The sequence below is a fragment of the Pelodiscus sinensis genome, chromosome 5 (genome assembly GCF_052426305.1).
Source record: "Pelodiscus sinensis isolate ZL-2025 chromosome 5, ASM5242630v1, whole genome shotgun sequence".
In the NCBI taxonomy this organism is placed as follows: Eukaryota; Metazoa; Chordata; order Testudines; family Trionychidae; genus Pelodiscus; species Pelodiscus sinensis.
The window spans coordinates 12,168,051-12,182,339 of record NC_143056.1 but is presented as its reverse complement, the minus strand read 5'-3'; the positions used below and the strand labels follow the sequence as shown (position 1 = coordinate 12,182,339).

General features: G+C 45.1%; 1 protein-coding gene across 2 annotated transcripts in view; it reads right to left on the bottom strand.

Moving 5' to 3' along the window:
• Positions 1–14,289, bottom strand: part of DAAM1 (dishevelled associated activator of morphogenesis 1) — a 196,050-nt gene that overhangs the window by 35,591 nt on the left and 146,170 nt on the right. The window contains exons 11-16 of one of the 2 annotated variants that reach the window (XM_075926322.2): positions 13,873–14,011; positions 11,994–12,052; positions 9,906–10,093; positions 8,534–8,833; positions 8,143–8,250; positions 781–810 (exon numbers count right to left, since the gene is read on the bottom strand). In XM_075926322.2, the coding sequence (XP_075782437.2) occupies positions 781–810; positions 8,143–8,250; positions 8,534–8,833; positions 9,906–10,093; positions 11,994–12,052; positions 13,873–14,011 (824 nt within the window). The remainder of the gene's footprint in view (positions 1–780; positions 811–8,142; positions 8,251–8,533; positions 8,834–9,905; positions 10,094–11,993; positions 12,053–13,872; positions 14,012–14,289) is intronic. The other variant, XM_075926324.2, reaches the window with a different exon arrangement.

Sequence of the window (14,289 nt, the reverse complement as noted above, 5' to 3'; positions counted from 1 at the left end):
ATGCGGTGGCCATTTTTATGCAAATTAGACATGGGATATTTAAATCCCTGCCTCATTTGCAGTGTCGACCTGCCTAATCTGCATCCCTCTGCAGACAGAGGGATGCAGTCTAGACATACCCTTAGTTACTCCCCTTGTGGAGGTGGTTTACTAGAGTGCTGTAAGAGCTCTCTCCCAGCACCACTCCTATGGCAGCTCTTTAAAAACTTTCAGCGTCACAGTGTTGACCCAACTCTGCATCTGGGAACTTCCTTGGTGGGCTAATTTTGAGTGCTTTTGAAAAATCATATTCTTAGGAATAAAACACATTTTCAAAAACACTTTAGTGACTTGGAAACCTAAGTCCCATTTTCAAACAGATGTAAGCTCTTAGGAGTCAAACATCCATTGATAAATCAATACCTAAGTGCTTTTTAGGGGCAAATGGCTTAAGACCCATTTTAAAAGTTACACTTGATCTCAAACTCTTACACCCCAGGCAAGCCTGCAAGGACCTATCAAAAAGCACAGAGGTTTGGTATTATTGCTGTTCTTCCTCAGGTTAGCGAACAACTTGCTAGGTTTTTTTTTAACCCAGATTCTTGAATTTCTGTGTTATGTAGCTATTTTAAAAATTCTGATTAAAATATTAACAAATCCTTTACATTATTAAAATGCAATATCCATTAGCATTGCCTACTTCTTGATAAATGTGTTAAGCCTGCGTTAATTGCTCAAGCTGAGCATTAGCAAAATCATCACGCTAATAAGAATGTCAGATTTCAGCAGAAGCTCACTTACCTGTTTGCAGTTATTGTTCACAAAGAAGTCCTACAGCCATAGCAGAAGCATGGAAAAGGCAGTAAAAACACGTGCAATTCAGTGGCCACAGCAAAAGAAAAAAAAGAGTCAAAGCATAGTCAGAAAGAACGTATAATACAGAGGTATCGACTGCAAGAGAAGCACCTGGGGCGTACCAATTCAGACAATGGATAATGCAAATGGAAACGCACCAAGCAGTAAAGGAATGTAAATGAAAGGGCACTGAATGGGAAAAGCATGCAAATCAGTGACAGGCAGGGGAAGCATTGGTGCCTGCTGTTTCATCAATGAACCATGCAAACTCCCTCTAAAAAAGGGTGTTAAAGCAAAATAGTTTGGAAGGATTCTCTCAAATTCTTCTAAGAAATCAACCAGGGCTGCGCAACAGCATCAGTGCTCATTAAGCTAACATTTGGGGGGAAGAAGGGGAAGAAAGGGAAGACATGCTATTCCAATGCATTTGTGGGACTTTCAAGGAGTGAAACAACACATCAGCCCAGGGGAAAACAGTGCTTTGAAAGGAAAGACATTCTCCTTCCATATTTTGTAATAGCAAAACGTTATCATTTGCCATGAACTTTCTTACAGAGAATGGGGAAAAGCCACAGGGGAACTAGGCAGCCTTGGCAGGACTAGAAAAATACCCTTCCCATACCCTGCCTAAACTTTGCCATTGTTCAGTTCCCCACAGAGCTGGTGGGTTTGGGCATGCCCCTGTAGCATCAATCACATTCCACCAGTTTGCAAATTTGCACAGCTGGGCTTTTATAATTAAATCACCAATGTGTGTTTTCCTTATTTGTATGCTAGGGTCACTGTGCATAGCCCAAAAGACCCCAGCAGACAGATGTGCAACATGGAGTAACATTCAACAGTGCAGAAGTGTGTCTTTTTTAATCAAAATGACTCAGTTTTACTCCAAATCAAGTTACTAGACAATCATGTTTCCTTTCTGGCTGTTACATGAAAAAGCAATTGACAGCTTTGAGTTATTCTTTGCTATTAATCTCTAAACAGATTTCCATCCCCATAACAATTTGAAAGGAAGCCTGTTTTATGGAAGTCCTTGCTGGCTGGCCGGCTGCCAATCAGTTTAGTTCATGAATGGGACCATGAGGAGAAGTGGCTTTATAAACAATACCGGCAGTTTTGGCCATTGATTAAACCAAACACCTTGTAATGAATCTGATTTTTAGCTTTTTCTTTCAATACTGCTGGTTTTTACCTTCAATAAAGATTCAAAATGAATTTTCAAAGCTTCCTGGAGTTTTGAAAGAAATTTAATCCAACAAGAAAAAAAAAAAGCCAAAATACAAAGGAAGATCAGTTGAACAGCTCCCTGAATTCCACTGTCACAGCACGCTCAGCTGATATGCCGGAGTTCTCTTTCACAAACAGCAACACACTAAGCTTTATAAGGAACAGCTGCCAAAAACCGAGAGTTGTTACTATCAGGAGCAGAGCTATGATGTTCTAATACCACCTTGAAACACTGTTGGAACTAGCATGTTTCTGCTTCTATTGGGGACAGGACCTCTGTTTCCAGATCCTGCATTTCCTGGGTCATAGTTCCCTTGTTGCAGATTTCACATTTTTGTTCCTTCGTTGCAGATTTCACAGTAAAACTGCTACCCCAAGTTGAGCTTTCAGCTTTGGTGGGATCAGTATTCTCTCTACCCCCTCCAAATTTAGCACCTGCCTCAAAGTTTGCTTGGTACACAAAGAGATGAACTGGTGAGAAGGTGTCTGAGGAGTCGGGTCCCAATCCAGCACAGCATTTGTACATACTTAACCTTACCACTGGGAATGGTCCTACTGACCCATGCATGAATCTGTATAGATCTGAAATGCATGTCTGCAGAGGTGTCTAGAACATAGGCAAGGGGAAGTGACTGGCACCAAACTAACACACAAGCTGCTCTAGTGCCTTTTATTATTATTATTCTTAGAAAACTCAAATGGGCCAATTCAGATTGATCCTACGTAGCTCTGCCTTGCAGAGCCAGCCCTCCCTAGATTCCCCCAAGACATTGCCAACTCCGGAAGGGCTTCTCAGGAGCATCATTTTGCACCAGTGAGCGGATCCCAAGCAGCTTCCCTAATGAGTCGGCATAATAGAGCCTCAACCCATCCAAAACATTTAAAAAAAACATTCCCAGATTTAAAACCCCCATAATTCAATGAGCGCACAACTCAGCAAGGACAAAGGCAGTCCTAGGAGTGTTGTCAGGATCTACAAGGAAGCATTGCAATGCTAGGACATTTTAAACCAATCCAAACACGTTAAGGTATGAAAATGCAATTACTGTCCCCAAACCACCTTCACTCCATCCTGTAGTAAGGTACTGATGGCGGAGATGCAAGTGAAAGGGAAACTGATTTATTTCTTTACAAATACTGCCTAGATAACCTGTCTGTCTCTCCCCCCCCCCCCCACCCAAAAAACCCCCCCGCTTAATTCTAATCTTAAAATTTTCGTATGGGTCCCATTCTCTTACACTGGTACTCTGGAGAAAGGATCCTTTTCTCTCCTTTGCTTTTTTAAAGGGGAACTTTCCTAGCTTCAGGGCCAGGGGCAGTCACTTAGCATCCAGGTCCACCCACCCTAACTGGGTCCGGAGCCCCCCCAAATCCAGAATGGGAGAGGCTGAGTTGTTCCAGGCAGGGGATGTGACTCATGGGGATGGGCCAGGCTAGCACAGGGGCTGGGGACCAGGGCAGAAGTGCATAGCACAAGCAGGAGGGGGACACAGATGGCCAAGAGGATGGACGCAGAGCTGGGGCTAGGAGAGACAGCCGTAGCAAAAGCCTTCGCAGGGTCTCCCTCTGCCCTGTGGGCACACCCTGCATTTTGGGCACGCTAGGCAGCCTCATCTTCTGGGGCCAGCTACCCAATAAGGGCCAATAGGAGGGGGTAGTGGGAGGCAGATTCCCCATCCCTTCTGCCTCCTTCTCTGACCCACTCAGCCAAAAGTCAAAGCCCACCCACTTTTCCTGGCCTAGCTACGCCGCTGCTCAGGGCTAAACTCCCAGTCCAACAAAGCGCTAGGGGACCTGCTCCATTCAGTCCTATCTGTCTAGGCTCTTCTGCCATTCCCATCATGGTGGTAGCCACAGACTCGGGGTGGGTGGGGTAGCAGGGAGAAAGGGGAGGAGAAAAAAAAAAAATCAGGCCGCTTTTTGACCAGGCCACAGCACCACTCACTCAAATGTGGCCCTGGCCACCCCTATAGCATGACCAAAGGGCACTCAGGCCAAATCTGAGTGGGAGGCAGCGTAAGCTGGTGAGCATGGGGATGTCAGAGGGGACAAGGATGGTCAGGCAGGGGGAGGAGGAATCTATGCCCTTGCACACGAGGGATGTTAAGTTGTGGTTGACTAGTGGTTCACTAGTTGATAGGCACTTCTGCATTCCTCCTTTGAAAACGTACAAGAACCTAGCTGGGGCTCGTGTACATTTCAAAGGAGGAATGAGGAACTCTGCGTGCAGCCTGGGGTCAGCAGGAAGTCCCACTGACTCCAGGTTGCACGCGGGTGCCTGCTTTGAAATGTACAAGACTCCCCAGATGATCCCAGGGTCAGCTGGGGATTCCCCGTTTCAAAGGGGCAGCCGCCGCACAGCTGATCTCCAGCTCAGCTGTGAGGTGCTGCCGCTTTGATAGAGGCAGCAGGGGGAAAGAGGGAGGAATGACTAGTCAACAAGCCAATGATTATCGGATAGTCAACTAGTGCTTAACATCCTTATTGCACACCTCAGCAGTGCTCCATGGCTCCTGAGAGAGTTCATGCCACAAGCCTGGGTCAGCCCCCAAGAAAGCTCTGTCCCACTCACTTCGCTGAGATGCTGCACGTGCTTATAGGGAAGCACATGCTGAAGTGCTTTGCTGGCTGGAGTCCACATGCACATGCGGCTTTTGCCTCTCGGCATACAGTGCCGCTTACAGGGCAGGGCAGCTGAATTGCCTTCACTGGGAGATGAGACTCGCAGGGCACAACCTTCCGTTAGCCATGCCAAGGAGAGGAGGAAATAGCTCGGTGGCCAGCAAGAAGAGCGGAGTGGAATACACGACAGCAATTCTACCGCCAGTTACAGTGAGGAGCCTGATGGTGCAAAAAGGACACTGAATTCAAGCGGGATGTCTGCACCATTTACTTGGGAGCACCCTTTACACATGGCAGTAAAGTTAGTGCTGCAGCCTACAAAACAGCTGTGTAAGGCCTGGATTCAAACAATGATGCACATAACTTCTCTGTGTGCATACTGCACCTTACACAATAGGCCCTTGTCCATGAATTGGCTGACAGGTATCACAAATACATAAATTAGCAACAGTGAAATAATAATGTCCTATTGATTTCAATGGGGCAAGCTTAGCATATTCCTGAATCAGGGCTTTGAATGGGAATAGAATGTGTATTTTCCACCCTTGTATTTTAAATGACATCTTCAGCAAAATGCCACAGAGGCTAGTGCTTGTCTGGTGTGTCATTTTGAATGGTCTGGGGGCAAAATACTGTGTATCCATCTGACTGAGCAGGATTGCAGAGGGGGGAAAAGAGAAGACCATGCATAGCATGTCAAAAACCAAAAAAGCCAGATAAATGCTGCAAGTGTGAAGAAACTGTTCATAATTCTTTTTCATGGGGATGGACAACGCACCTAGAGGTACACAGCCATATACCATCACCATGCCGAAATGGAATGGCCTTGCTTGTGTGTATTTCAGAGAGGGCAGCTTAAATACAGTACCAGGTATGAAGCAGGGTATTTACAAAGCCAGGATCTGGCGAGCTTCAGGCCGCATTGCAAAGTTCATCCCCGCCCCCCCGGGCACTTGAAAGGGAAGAGAATTTGGCAAGGAAAGATGAAGGTTGAAAATAGGGAGCAATTGTTAGGAGATTTCAGCTTGAGTAGCCGGGTTGGCTGGGAGTAGAATATATTGAACTGCACTGCTCCACTTTAGTTATGTTGGGAACAGAATGCTGATCTCCTAACTCCCAGCCCTGTGTTTGGCCAAACCACTGCTAACCCGTGGTCTGGCCTTTCCTGATGCTGCTGTGCAGCTCTGCTTAATAGCACATGAGGCATTATTATTCAACACTGCCACACAGCTGAGGTCCAAAACCTGCGTTGTGACAAAAATGGTTTTATAAAAAATAGTACGTGCCCTGAAAAGTAGTCAGAGCTGGGGCTTCAAATGTGTCCCCTCCCAGTTCACAGCACTTCTTTGATCAGAGACTCCAATATAAGAGCCCTGTGGATGCAGACCAGAAAGTTCAGCTGATCCATGCAGGTTCCACTGCCTGATCAGAGTGATGTGCCAGAAACAGCTGAAGTGCTCGACTAATGGCAAAAAGCAATATTGAGGTTTAATAACCTTTTATCTGTAACAGTCAAAGCTGTGTTACCAGTTATAAGGATTTGTGTCCTTAAAAACTTGATAGAATCCCACCAAATATTGTTGAAATGTTTTAAGACAAACACATATACATGCAGACGTGTATATACACACACGCAGAATGAAAGCATGGAATGCTCACAATGTTGAGAACACAATTTAACTGAAATATGCAAAGGATGCACCATGCTAGATCACTGGAGATCACTTACACACCCTGGCACTTCTGAGAGTCGCAAGCAACAGATTTCTCTCCTTCAAGAAAAGATACACCCTGTTCTGCTTTCCTGAGCTCCCCCAAACAATGCTTATTTAAATGCCTTTTGGCTTTACTAGGACAAATTCCTCATTCACCCAAAGTTTGCTTTGATGAATTCCTGACCCTCTCTCACTTGCTCTCTTAAAGCCCCTCTCTAGAGCGATACACATTTCAACGCTCACCCATACCCATCTACTCAGGCTGAGCAGTTTGCTGTGATGTTATTCCAGGAGGTACATTTCTAGGCCAAAGATCTGGCAGCAACTGCTGCTTAGGAGTGCTGGGGAATGATTTTCTGCTCGTGTCTCCCAGCCTCTATGCACTCTGCTGCGGAGAGGTATTTAGAGCCTTTTAAACATCTTTGGTCCATGCTGCAGGCTTTATCTTTCGTTGCTATTGGCTGCTCTCCAAGCCAGACCATTGGCACAGTTACAGACTAACAGCTGCTCAAATTTGGAGGTTGTGTTCCTCCTGAGTTGTCCTCTCCAGAGCATTTGAAATATTCCTTCATACTGGCGCTACTGGCATTGATATGCACCTATTTGAGACTTCATCCAGCTGTACTGTGAGCTGAGTTATTTTTAACTCTCCGCCTTGTTAGAGTCTTGTATCTTATCTACCAGTGGATTAACTGACTCGTGCGGATAGCTAGGAGGGCAGACACAACCTACCCACTCTCTCTCTAGTTCTTGCTGCATTCCCATTTCTTATTTCCTTCTCACTTCTGCCACGTTATGCAGGCTTGTCTATAAATTCAAGAAAGAAACCCAACGGCACCTTAAGCAAACCTAAAGCAAATGGGGGGGGGGGGGAAATCACTTTTGTTTGTGACCTGTTTGCAAAATATACGCTCACTGAGCTTCCTTCTCTTAGGGAACTCTGACATCTGTCTACTCTGTTCTAATCTGGTAGTGATCTCTACTTTGATTAGCATCAGGAAAAGATTAAGCTCCTTACAGGTATCTGTTGAATCCATTGGTTTCTGGCAAAGTTCCTCTGCTCTTTCAACTAGCAGAATGCCCACTGCTCATTCTGGTCAACTGATGAGGCAAAATGTTCATCGTTCTTAGCACTAAAATCCCCCTGCAGTCCCATGTCAGTCTGTTGCCCCTCACACCATGTTAAAAATCTCATTCTCGTGCCCATCCTGGCTCTGATTCAGGAAGGTGGCTAGTTTATGTACATAGTAAGGTGTTTTTCTGAGTCAGGGCCATAAGACTTAAAACAAACTGAAATTAAAACCTGAGTCTTGTTTGCAGGGTCTTTTTTAAAATACCACCCTTCACTCTGGGATTGCTAAAAAAAATAAGGAAAGATATCCACAGACCAACATGAATTTTCAACCCAATACGTAGAAGAGAAGCATTTGCTCTCAGAAGTGATCTGAAAATATTCCGGAAATGGACCCACATTCCCAGTAATTTCTCCTGTGATCCATCTTCATTACACGCCTGCGCCTGCACTGCACAGCATGCTATCCAGCATAGAGGCGGTGTGACTAGATCCATATCATGCAGCCAACATTTAAACGCAAAACACAGGCGTGTGCATGAGAGCGTGATCCAATTGAGCTGACAGTTAAAATGGCATGAGCGTGAAAATAATGATAAAAAATATATTCCGGAATCATGTCTGATACGGAGCAATTTAATCAGCGCCTTTCACACACAGAATGCACATTACCTGCTGTCTCTGGTAAGCAGAGAATGTTCTTTCAAGGTCGTTGAGATCTAGGATTTTAAACACTTTTGCATCATCGATGTCAGTCCACACGGTGCCTGCCAGCTTGTTCTGAAACACACCAATATTGTTAGATGGTAGGTTTCTTTATTGCAGCAAAATCAGTTACTGCAAACGCTGCTAGCAAGTGGTGTGGTGTGTGGAGCCCACAGTTATATGAGTAGGCTGCACAGACCATGCAAAGGTCATGGGCTGCAGCGTGACTCTTCTCTCCTTTCTAGGAAAAGCTCTAAAATAATTTAACTGTCTGATCCACAATCCCCTTCAAAAGCAGTAAGTGCCTTCAAAAGCAGCAAGAGGTGTGTTAAATAGCCGGTGAGAACACAGGGCTTACCTCAGGCAGCTTAGACCAGTTGAAGGATTTGAGGGCGTTCGTCGGCTGTGGGATGTTTTTCTTTTTGAGGGCCAAGCCCAACGGTGCTCCAGGAGGTGGAGTTATCCCCCCGAGGGGAGGGGGCCCAGGTGGAGGGGGTGGACCACCGGGAGGGGGAGGTGGTGGAGGAGGGGGAACTCCACCAGGTAGAGGGGGCGGAGGAGGGGGAAGAAGGGCTCCCGGAGCCTGAGACGGTAAAGGTCCACCAGGTGCTCCAGGTGGCAGTGGGGGCCCTCCTGGAACGGGGGCGCAAATCGCCCTCTGAAAGAGAGAACGAGAACAGTTACAAAATGGAGCTACCGTCAATGCAGGAAACCCTTATGCACATTAACCTAGACCAGGTGCTGATCAGAGAGCTCTGCTAGCTAAGATGTACATCAAGAGTGGACACGTTCCAGTATAGGATGTCCTGCACTTCCTGCCAAAGGCCCAGGATGGGCCACTCGGATAGCTGCCATCATGGAAGATGCTGGATATTGAACTGGGGAACCTCACAAAACCCATGAGTCTCTACAGCTAGAGAGCCAGGCTCCACTGCTGTGTGTCGTAGCCAGCTGACAGTACAGAGCAGTGTTTCTTAAACTTTTTAAGACCGAGGAACATCAAACAATATTTTTATGGGGAACACCAAGGATTTTTTTTCTGAGGAAAAAAAAGAGCCCCTAGGGAAAAGGGGAGCCAAAAACCCCCCCACAAAAAAGGAGGCTTGTCCCTTTAAGGGCAGCCATTTTGAATTGTTCTCTCCACAGCACATGGCACTTCCAACTGCCTTGTGGCACACCCGTGTGCTGCGGAACACACTAAGAAACTCTGGTATAGAGCATTGGGGTGGCCAAGGGCTTACATATCACCTTTTGATGCTTGTCCTAAGTACCAGAGGCCCCTAGCAGCATGAATCCCCAAGGAGTCCCTATTCAATCCCGGAGTCCCATCAGGAGGATGGGTGTAAATGAGGGACTTTCACTGCTGAAAGCACAAGTCTACACCTTCAGCTAAGGAGTCAGGCTAGTAGCTGGTAGCTGTAATAGAGTCTGAGTGGCAGTTGACCCAAAATGGGTTTCTGTGTAACAGCACATCCAACAAGCCCCCATGGGAGGCAGCCAAGGAACAAAGCAATAGCCATCAGCCTAAAAAGCCTCTTTTCATGAATAGTGTAAAGCCATTCCCCCTTCCACCACCAACTACAACCCTGATTTCTTGCAAACCTAGTTGGCCTTTCTTACACCCACCTCCGTTTTGTATCCAGAATTCTCCATCTGCATTCTCTTGTTTACTGCAGCACGAGACAATTGGGACTTTCACTGTAAATCAGAAGTCTGTAGCCAGCCCTTACCTGATTCAGTTCATGGAGCTGTGCTATGAGATCTGCCACCTGCTGCTTGGCTTGCTTGTGCTCTGTAGACTCCTTTTCGAGCTTCTCTTTCATCTTACTTAAGGCCTGCATCATCTCCTCCTTCTCTTGAGCCTTGGCATCGCATTCACGCTCCTTCTTCTCCAGTTTCTGCTGAAGCTCGTTGTGTTCTAATCCCCACGCCCCGCAAAAAAAGTTTCCATTAAGTCACTTTGAACTACACATTCTTCCTGATGGAAACATATGCATGCATGTGCGCGCATGCATGCACACAGTAAAATCCTCGATTTCTAAAGAAAAAGTAACCCAATTAACAAGGAAAAGGAAAGATTGCTGAGTCAACAGGACAAAGTAGGACCATTTACTTCCCACCTCTTGCAAAGGACATTAATCCCTTCTCAAACACAACAGCCACCACTAGCCACTGCACTGGGGGCACATTCACTTTCGAAAGAGGATATGCAAATGTAGCGTGAATTTGCATATTTTCTTCTGATTGCATTTTCGAAAGAGGATCTTTTGAAAATGAAAGTAGTCTCAACCCAGGAAGGAGGCGGGGGCTCTAAAAAACACTGTTTTGAAAAAGCCATGTAAACCTCCTTTTTAAAGAGTGGGTTTTTTTCGAAAAGGGTCCCCCCCCTCCGAAAAAACTGCGTCCACACTACTTTCATTTTCGAAAGATCCTCTTTCGAAAATGCAATCGGAAGATATGCAAATTCACACTAAATTTGCATATCCTCTTTCGAAAGTGAAACCAAGTCTAGACGTACCCTTAGTGTGACTTGAAGACAGGTCATAGGCAGTAACAAGGAGCCCTGCGGTGCACTTTTTCTTTTTAAGCTGCACACAAACAGGGTGAAATCCTAGGCCAACTCAAGTCAATAGCAAAACTCCAACTGGTTTCAATAGCGCACGGATTTCACTCTGTTTCTCTGAGAACAGCAGCTTTGGAGAGGCCAAGTGTCATGGACTCCCTCCCTGATGTGCAGATCAACCCTGACATTTCAAGCTTTTGTGCCTGATATTGTGGTCTAGGCTGCCCTGCCTTAATTGAGACCCCCCATTCAGCAAAGCTCTTAAGCATATGCTTAAGTCCCACAGATTTTAATGAGTTTAGGTGGCTAAAGATAAGTACTTTGTTGAATCAAGATAAGCCTCCCTGGTGGACTCGGGTGTCCCACAGGCACCCATCCTATTAATTCTGTTGTACACACCTAATCCAGTGTTGCAAGAACTAGCTGTGTTCATACAACCGGGCCAAGTTCCAACGAGAGGTTAACAACTGTGCACAACTGAATGGGAGGCACTGAGCTCTGGCTCACAGGCAGGGCTGCCACCCGGTTTTGCTGGGCCCTGGACAACATGGGGGAAGGGACGGGGTGTTTGGGAGCTGTGTGCCACTCCAGGCTCTGGTGGTGATTTAAAAGGTCCAGGGCTCTGGCTGCTGCTGTAGTAATGTCAGTGGCAGATGGGATTCTGTTGCCCTTTTAAATTTCTGGGCCCCAAGGCAGCTGCCTCCTTTGCTGCCCTTCACTGAACTAAGGTCCCAGGGCATCAAAACAGTACAGCTGGGCAAGGAAATACAGGGACCATAAGAACATGCTTGCTTTTGACTAGCAGAGCATTTAAAATGTATTTAATATACGTATCATATTGAAATTTTTTATGCACTTAAACATTCCCCCCCCCCACACACACACACTCAAAAACAGCTTTTCAAGCAAAATTAAAAATTCTGCAGACAATTTTTATTTTGGTCTAAATATTCCATTTTTTCCACAAAAATTGGAAAAAGTGGGTTTCAATTTTCCATAATAAAACCAATGCATTTTCACTGGAAATAGACTCTCTTCCTCAAAGTTTCCTGTACAAAAATAATTTGGCATTTTTGACCGTTATGGATATAGCATATTTTTAACCTGGTTAGATGCACCACTCCTATGGACAAAGATCAGGGAAGACTCCATCTCTTTGGGTATGTACACAAACATGCAGGCACACACACACACTTGGCCTTAACGTATGTATGTATTAGATTTAAATACTATTTGATCTTTTTCTCTCATTTACCTTTTCGCATTTTTTCTGCTTGCTCTTTCCACTGCTTAACTTCATTCTCATTAACTAACCTAAGAAGAACAGAAAAAGTAAGTTTAGGAAATCATCTAAGACAAAATAATATGAGAAGCAATAAAGATTAAAGTAAACCTGGGTATAGAGGGCAAAACAACATTTGCAAATTCTTGATGATTGCAAATCCCACATTGACTTCATTGGTGTTGAGAACACCTTCTATTTGCTTTCCATGAACATTCATTCACACTTGATACTTTGTTTGCCAAGTCTTTGCATGACCATCTTGAAAACTCTACGGGTTCTGGAGTCACTCAATGGGAAAGCAGAAATTACCTGAGGTCAATCTCCATACAAATAAATAAGGAATACTCGCAAGAATAGTAATGGGAAATAGCTCATTTACAATCCATAGGCTGAGCTTGGTTCATAAGCACATTTCATTGAGTTAGTTCAAACAAAAATTCCTAAATCTACCAGATAGAAGACACAAACAGGAATCAAAATCATAGAATACTAGGACTGGAAGGGACCTTCAGAGGTCATCGAGTCCAGTCCCCTGTCCCCATGGCAGGACAAAATACTGTCTAGACCATCCCTGATAGACATTTATCTAACCTACCCTTAAATATCTCCAGAGATGGGGATTCCACAACCTCCCTGGGCAATTTATTCCAGTGTTTGACTATCCTGACAGTTAGGAAGTTTTTCCTGATGTCCAACCTAAACCTCCCTTGCTGCAGTTTAAGCCTATTGCTTCTTGTTCTATCCTCAGAGGCCAAGATGAACAAGTTTTCTCCCTCCTCCTTCTGACACCCTTTTAGATACCTGAAAACTGCTATCATGTCCCCCCTCAAATCTTCTCTTTTCTAAACTAAACAAACCCAATTCTTTCAGCCTTCCTTCATAGGTCATGTTCTCTAGACCTTTAACCATTCTGGTTGCTCTTCTCTGGACCCTCTCCAATTTCTCCACATCTTTCTTGAAATGCGGTACCCAGAACTGGACACAATACTCCAACTGAGGCCTAACCAGCGCAGAGTAGAGCGGAAGAATGACTTCTTGTGTCTTGCTCACAACACACCTGTCAATGCATCCCAGAATCATGTTTGCTTTTTTTGCAACAGCATCACACTGCTGACTCATTCAGCTTGTGGTCCACTATAAACCCCTAGATCCCTTTCTGCCATACTCCTTCCTAGACAGTCGCTTCCCATTCTGTTTGTGTGAAACTGATTGTTCCTTCCTAAGTGGAGCACTTTGCATTTGTCTTTATTAAACTTCATCCTGTTTACCTCAGACCATTTCTTCAATTTGTCCAGATCATTTTGAATTATGCCCCTATCCTCCAAAGCAGTCGCAACCCCTCCCAGCTTGGTATCATCTGCAAACTTAATAAGCGTACTTTCTGTGCCAATATCTAAATCGTTGATGAAGATATGGAACAGAGCCGGTCCCAAAACAGGCCCCTGCGGAAACCCACTTGTTATACACTTCCAGCAGGACTGAGAACCATTAATAACTACTCTGAGTACTATTATGCAGCCAGTTATGCACCCACGCCCATCTAAGTTTTATTTGCCTCGTTTATTGATAAGACTATCATGCGAGACTGTATCAAATATCACTCCTCACAAATGGCATACCTTGCTCTACTTCAGACGTTTAAGAACAGGAGGATGAAAAAGTAAAGTCTACTCTCAAGTGATTAAACACTAAGCTGTTTACAGGGAAACCAAGAGCAGATTGTTAAAACTGCCTTATGTGTGTGAATTAACCCAATCGCTTTAACAGATCACAGACACATTAACCCACAGCATTAGGATAACTACTGGTCACTTGAGCATACAGGTCACAAACAGGGGCATGCACTTACATCCGGACGACGTTTTTAATATTAAAGTTTTCCAAGGGAGTGGAGTCGGGGTCCTGCCCTTTGTCATTTTGGATGACGATTTGCTGTACAATCCTATCGAGCAGTAGCCAGTACTGGACAGTGTTGCCACTTCTTTTAACTACAAAGAGAAAAGGAATAAGTAGCAGTGGGAGGGAAAAAAAACAAGGGGGGGAGGAGGGTTGGAAGCGGCATCGAAGAGAACCACACATGCATGCATTTGTAAAAATAAAAGTTAATTTATTGTATGTCCAGAACCCCGCAGTGGAGATCAGGCTGCTGCTGTTAGGCATTAAACATACAGAGTTTCTGAAACAAACAACTTAAAATCCAAGGGCAGGCCAGCGAGCAGGCTGCAGACACTGCACACCCCGCTAGCGTGGTTATGAACAGCAGCAG